The following is a 7,150-nucleotide window of genomic DNA, read 5'->3' as shown; positions in this document are numbered from 1 at the left end:
AACAAAAAATATGGGTAATCTCATGTAGTTTATTCACCAACAGTGGGGGATGGATGGGTATTTTTCCTTTTGACAAATTAAATTATCTTTTGGAAATTTATGATGAATTTACTTCTGTTATTTTATATTAAATGTGAATTTGTTGCAATAATCTGCATTTTCCATCCCAGCTTTCATGTGTCTCGGGATGTTCTCCCTCCCATCTTTCCCTTTGCTGTTTGTTTCAGGTGATCACATAATCATTTCCTCATTAAGTCGAGTTTTGCATGCTTGTGCTGGGACTCAACAGACAGAATAAGACAGACACACGCAGTTCCAGTTGCTGCGTTTTTCCAAACTTGATATGTTGTGAAGTTTTCACTCTGTCCACAGCTGCTGTAGACCACACTGCACATTTTGTCTTCCAGAGGGTACGCAGTCGATCACTGGAGGATGTGGTCATTCTGAATGTGGACACGAACACCCTGGAGACCCCGTTTGATGACCTGCACAACCTACCCAGCGACGTGGTGAGAAACACACAACCGTCTCCAGCATCTCAGCCTTTTATTGTGTCATTCCACATGCAGCACATCAAGGTTATTTTCCCTCTCTCCTTCCGACGTAATCTCGCTCTCACATCTCTGCCCACATGTGCGCGCACACCCACATCCAGAAACTTGTCAAAGTACAGCTCTGTCCCCTCCCCACATCATTAATGACTGCAGCTCTGGCTTCTCAGATTGTGGCTGTCTAAAGTAAACTCCCGTCGCGTCGTATGACGCTTGAAGGCAAACAGCATTCCCCGACCATCAGAGGCATGTGGGAAAATGTGAAACTCCCTTCCCTTCATCTTCATCCATTCTAATCATTATTTCACAAAGTCTTGCGTTGCTGCCTGCCCACTGGCACGTTTCTGAGAGATGGGGGGAGGGAACGAGGCAGAGGAAAGAAAAGAAAAGGCAGAGATGGGTGATTTTGTAGGGGGGGAGAGAGTGGGTAGAAAGGGTCCAATTACCAGTGTGGGCAGTGAAGCCACCTGCCAGCGCATCGTCTCTTTAATTAATGGAGCGCTGACGCTGGTCAGTGCTACAGGAAGCATCGCCGTGGCGTCAGGGTCACTCACACTTTTACACACACATCCACAGCCACGAGGAAACAACACATGCGCTCGCCTCCCCTGTCTTGGTGGAAGCAGGAATCTGTTTGTTTAGTTGGTCTTCACAGTGTGTGTATTAAAGCTCCTCTGTGAGGCGCTGGGATCCCAGCTGAGGCGGTGGATGCACTATTACCCACGCTGCTAACAGCATACGCTCAGGTTCCACTGCCTACTGGACTCCTTCCCCCAGCAGCACTACATAATTCAACCCACTGCCCATCAGACCCCAGACCTGCTCACACTCCCACACTTCTCTGGTTCTCCTGATTTAGCACTGCTCTGCCAACATTGACTGCTAGCGCGTACGAACGTCTCTTTACCTCGTGAGTTCTTTTCTCCACTTTATAACATTTTCTGCCGACTTTCAATCCTGCCTGCCTGCCTGCCTTATTGCTTCCCCGGCTGCTCGGGTTTCATGGCACCTGTCTGCCTACGTGTCTCTCTCGCAGTACTTCCCGCCAACCTGGACGTCTCTTGCACCCGCTGTTTGCTTTCTCATACTTCTCTGCCTGTGTGCCTGTCTGGCTGCAGTACCGTCTTCTCACTTCCTGCCTGCTCGCTTCTCTGCACCTGGGGACTGAAGCCCTAAATTAAATTGCAAACTGAGTTTGTCATAAAAAGAGTGGAGGCTTTTGAAAAGCGACAGAAGCAGAGAGAAAAGCCTTTGTCTTTTTTGCCGTGTGATAAATTAAGTGGCAGGCTCAGTGCCTTTTTCGCTTTGATCCCCTGCTCACCAATTTTTCTTGACTAATGACAGAACATAGCTCGCATATCATGTCAAATTACAGCACCTGAAACAGAAACTTTGCTGGCATTAATATATTTATCGGAACAAATTGTTGTTGTTTTTTTTATTCCCATACAAGTTTTTTTTTTTCTCCCTCCTGTCTCCTCTTATCTATTCACAGAGGCTAGTAGATTAATAACAAAGCGAGCAGGTACTAATTGAGTGGAATTCCAGGTCTCTTGTTAGTTAGCTCGTTAGTGATGAGGACATGCCACATGGCATTTGATGTTAGTGTTTCCACACAAGGAGATGTTACAGGCATTGTGCTGTTTACTGAACTGGGGCCTGATTTCCTGATTAATGCCTAGCGCTTCTCTGTCTCCGCGTCGTTTCTTAGCTATTAAAAACCGCTTTTTATTTCTCTCCAGTTCTCACTGTAACAGCGGCTACTTAACACTCCAGTTTATTCAGAGTGAGGCCCGGGCCCTGAGACCTAGGGAGTCGCAGCGATCCTCACTCGCAAACCCCCGGCGTCACTTTCTAAGAATATATGCAGCACGACATGAATTAAAAGGTAAAGGCTACAGGCAAAACGTGTCTGTGCTTTAGGTCCAACTGTGATGGAAAACAAAGCGCCTCTGATGTTGATTTAAACAAAGCTTTAGAGATCCGTGTAATTACGGCAGCGCAGCCTGTGAGCGCATGTGGACTTGGTTAGGCGGCCCGGCTGACCAGTGGCCGTGCTTTTAGCAGGTTCAGAGTTCACAGTTGTCCTGAATTAGCCGCTCCCTTTCAGACGGGACCCTTACCCCAGCTCCACAAGTGCCCGCCCCATAACGGCCTTTTCTCACAGTTTCACACATAATATTTCACATTTATTGACTATTACAAATACTAGTAAGCTGGTAGCGGTTCCGTTTTGCAAAGGAAAGGCTAAATCTATTGAGAGAGTAATTATTAAGGGGTGCCAAAGGAAGCCGTGATCTTCTGAAATGAACTTTGAGAATTAAATTACTGATTTTTCATCTTATTATTATTATAGTCATTCATTTAAAAAGAACATATCCAAAAGGAGCAGGAGGAAGCTAAACTATTGTTACTTCCAACCCGTTCTCTTGACTTCCTTTTTTTATTCCCTGTTTGCTTCACACATTTTATTTTAATCAAATTTATACATGTGCATACCATACATCACTTAATTTCTACCGACATATAAATCCACACACATGAACAAAACTATAAACAGTAATGAAGCTCAAAATTTTTCATACCCCTGACACGTTTAAAGTAAGACTTTAATTTTATCAACATGTTTCTTCTGGGTTCTGAATCTGAGAATGTGTGGAGTGATGTAATAATTAGGGTGATGGCAAAGAGGTCTTCCCACCTCACACACTTGGGGCTAATCACCACAAAGGAATCGTCAAAATATTTGTGGAAACCTGGTCAGCAATTATGTGTAAGAGTTTCGTAGCTGTGATCCCACAGCTACAGAGATTTAACCATTGGTTATTGAAAAGGGTATAAACAATTTTCAACATGCCATTTTTTTTAGCATAAATGAAGCAATACAATGTCCTAATATGGATAGAAATACAAACTTGTGTGTGTATGAACATATATACTTAGGCACTTGTGGAAGCCACACTTTAAAACAGTTTCATTTAGGGTCTGCAGTTCATCCATTCTGCATTTCAACTCCACATCTAGATTAATAGAAGCATTTTTACATTATATCCTCCATATCCGAGAGAAAACAATTTTGTACATTAGCAGTGACCATTATTTTATACGTGGTTCCTGCTGTTAAAAAGTGAAACTGAGAAGTGAGTTTGAATATTTTCTATTTTAATAATAATTATTATTTTATGTCTATAAACAGTTTTTGGGATGTACTTTTTTTCTGCAACTTGTTAATGAACATAGTTGTTTTATAAGTACTGCTTCTTAATGCAAATACAGTTAAACAGTTTGTTTGAAGTGATTTGTCGTACTGAATGTGCTTTATTTTATTTACTAAAATATGCTTCTTGATCTTAATAAATGAATAACATAAACTGTGTTTTACTTAATTATAGCCGAAGCACCTTTTTATTTTGTACGTTTCCGAGTAAGTTCCACACACAGCAGCTCTTTCTTTTAAACCAGATCAAAAAATACTTTGATCTGCAAGCGTTAAAATATTTGTTACTGTTGGAACTCAACAATTTATTATTTTTTTTCATTTAAATAAAAAAATCTTGGACACGAAGCCCTGAGGAACACCAAATGAACTTTAAACATTGGGTCTCTTTAATAGGAAATGTTGTCAAATGAATCAAAGATCCTGCATTTTACTGTTTTTGCGCTATAGTTATTTAACATGTAGTGCCAGGCTTTGAGTTAAAAAGTAAAATAACAATGTGCATATCTGATAACAGTTAAAGGTCAGCCATGCAGATTCTCTAATGTTCTCTTTATTGTAAGAGCAGCAGTGCTGGGGTAGTCTTTGTTCTCTTGTTTGAATCACTGTTTTTTGTTTTTGTTTTTTTTTCACAATTATTTAAATAAATTGTTGGGAGAAAATAGAGCATTCTTTAAATTTTGCATAATGTGTTTTAGCAGTCCTTTGCATTCCTGAAAACTCGTAAAGTTCAACCAAAAGTTGCAGTAGTTTGCTACTTTTTTTAATCTTTGTGACACCATGCTTTGTCAGTAAAATCAGTGTGTTGACAAGCACGCTGAGAAGAAATACTCAATAAAACAAAAAAGATCAAGGTATTTTTGTTGCTTTTTGTAAGATCCACATCTCTCCCAACTGGAGACTGATAAAGTTATAATTGACTTTTGGTTGGTGAAGTTGTTTACCTCGCTAGTCATTAAAACTATCCAAGAATAGCAAATTAGGAGTCAGTTAATTCTGAAAACAAACAGCGTGTGACTGAATAAGGTTTTTATTTGATTCTGGCAATTGATCTCAAACCAATGACAGATTTTTTTCATGTATTATTCTTTCTGTGCCACACATTCAAGTTGAGGAGCTACAATGCAGCTTATATCTTTATTTTCAGATGCTCCCTCTCTCTCCCTCTTTCTCACACATCACAAACCTAATTCCTTCTATTCTCCTCCTCTCTGCCGCTCGCTGCTTTGCTGACACCGTGTACCCATACAATCCTAGCCCTCGTACATTTGATCATTTGTATTCCCAATCAAGGGAGGTGGGGAGAGAGGGGGGGGGGAGATTTACAGCACACACTCCTACTTCCTGTATTTCAAGCCCGCATTTGGAGGTTTACAAATGAGTGAGGGGGTTGAGGCTGTGTCTACCGCGCCTCTCCTGAGATCACCTGGCACACTTAATCAAACATCGCGGCTTTAATTTGGGCGCTGACTTTCTGGGGAGCAACATCTACATCATCAGCCACTACAGAGCGCTGCAGACGGCAGGCAGCGCTCGCATGTAGGTGCACAGATGCACTCAGGCACACCTACACGCTGTCAACCGGGAACGTTCATCAGCAACTCTCGGGTGTCGCTCAGGAGGAAACTTTTGCCACCATTTGTTTGTCCATCTGATCTTCTCTGCGCTTCTTTCTGTTTAAAACAAACCAAATGCATCTGATCCATTTAAAGTAAAGTTTCTCGTGATTCGTTGTGGGAAAATGTGGCCGCCCAGCTCACATACATGCCGTACTTTACCAGGAACAGTCCACAGTGTATAATAACAAGCTCCAAACAAAGACTCGGATGTCGTTTTTGTTGGCGAGCCGGTATTTTACCAGCTGCAAATGTCAGAGTCTGCTCATTTGACAATTATTTTCCGGGTTGTGATTGTTTTAAACATCGGCGAACTCGTTCATTTCTCTTCACTGCGGCTCCTCGGTTTACTCGTGTGGATTTTAAAAGCTGCACTTCATTTTCACATATAGCTGCTCTGCCGATGGTTCACTCTGGATTAGAAGTCAAAAAAAAAAGGGGGGAGAGAAGCAACACCCACTGCGATGGTTATTGAAGCGAGAGATGACATTTAGCTATAGTTAATTATGTATGCAAAACTCTGCTGCTCAGCTGCTATAAGAGGTCAGCTTGACAAAGTAACCCCACACCGGGGAGAAACTCATAGCCCTATTAAAACACACACACACACACATACAGCTTTTCCTCTTTTCTGCTTTCCCACTCTTCATTTTTTCCTAACAATTACCTGCTTTGCATTAACTCCACAATATATCAGCAATTTCTGTACTTTGTAATTGATCTCATCTTGTTTTTTTGTTTTTTATTATTCAGGCATATTATTTCCAGTGAAATTATGTTTTAAACGCTTATGCTTAAAACTAAAAATAGATATACTCCATCCCATTATTTTATCTAATAATCCCTTCTACTGCGCAGCTTAACGAATAGGGAAAAAGGTTAATTGGGAGATAAAATTATGAAATCTAATATTAATCTTTAGTTTAATGAATGAATCTGTTTCATAGACTTCCGAGTCCCATGCTGTTTGTGTGCATGTATGCATCTGCAGTTGTTAGACTGTGCTGTATGTCTGTTCTCTGTGTCTTTGTTCGGATTTGTGTCTGTGTGTTTGGTGCGTGCGCCGTGTGTGTGTACACTTCAGACTGCAGCACATCAAAAGAAAGTGGGAGATTTTCATAACTATTTTTTTCTTTGTAGTTCTTTAATTGCGTCCCCATGGCTTTCTTTCCCTGGACAGAAGCTTAAACAAAACACTCTTTTTGCGAAGAGAAAACTCAACTTTTTATTCCCTTTTTTTCCCCTCCAACAACAGACAAATGCCGGGGTCATTATTTGGGGGAGAGGTTTGCAATGTTGTATTAAAATTTTTTATTATAATTCTAAATATATATTCAGGGCCTAGTGTGTCTTTTTTTTTTCTTTGATTTACTCTTTTTATATGTATATTGTACGCAATGTTGTCACTGAGGCTTTTATTTTTTTTCCTTTTCTCTGGTGATGTTCTGGTTGAAGTTCATGGTTTATGCAAAAATCTCCATATGTTTCTTTTTTTTTTTTTCTTTTTTTAAGCTTTATCAATGCTCTGATTCTGGTTTCCTATTTGCTTTTAACAATTATTGACTGCATTTTAAAATAATAAAAATCATAAATAAATAAATAGGTTTCTGTGCAGAGCGTCCTCAAGGCCTTTAGTTTACAGGACAGCTGTGGTTTGTATAAATAAAGTATCTAATAAAAAAGCTTTATATCAAACCAGACTGAGATGTGATGCCAATACAATCACTTTTACGGATTTTAATGGACCACCAGAGAAATTGTGAATG

General features: G+C 40.4%; 1 protein-coding gene across 3 annotated transcripts in view; it reads left to right on the top strand.

Moving 5' to 3' along the window:
* The window catches only part of dennd1b (DENN/MADD domain containing 1B), a 142,391-nt gene that overhangs the window by 92,163 nt on the left and 43,078 nt on the right, over window positions 1–7,150 (top strand). For all 3 annotated transcript variants that reach the window (XM_015049343.1, XM_015049344.1, XM_015049345.1), the window contains one exon: window positions 408–509. In XM_015049343.1, coding sequence (XP_014904829.1) covers window positions 408–509 — 102 coding nt within the window. The remainder of the gene's footprint in view (window positions 1–407; window positions 510–7,150) is intronic.

This window comes from Poecilia latipinna, unplaced genomic scaffold (assembly GCF_001443285.1).
Source record: "Poecilia latipinna isolate Pla-1442-1.1 unplaced genomic scaffold, P_latipinna-1.0 Scaffold941, whole genome shotgun sequence".
NCBI classification, from domain to species: domain Eukaryota; kingdom Metazoa; phylum Chordata; class Actinopteri; order Cyprinodontiformes; family Poeciliidae; genus Poecilia; species Poecilia latipinna.
The sequence above is the reverse complement of the archived record's forward strand: the minus strand, read 5'-3'. Positions and strand labels throughout refer to the sequence as shown.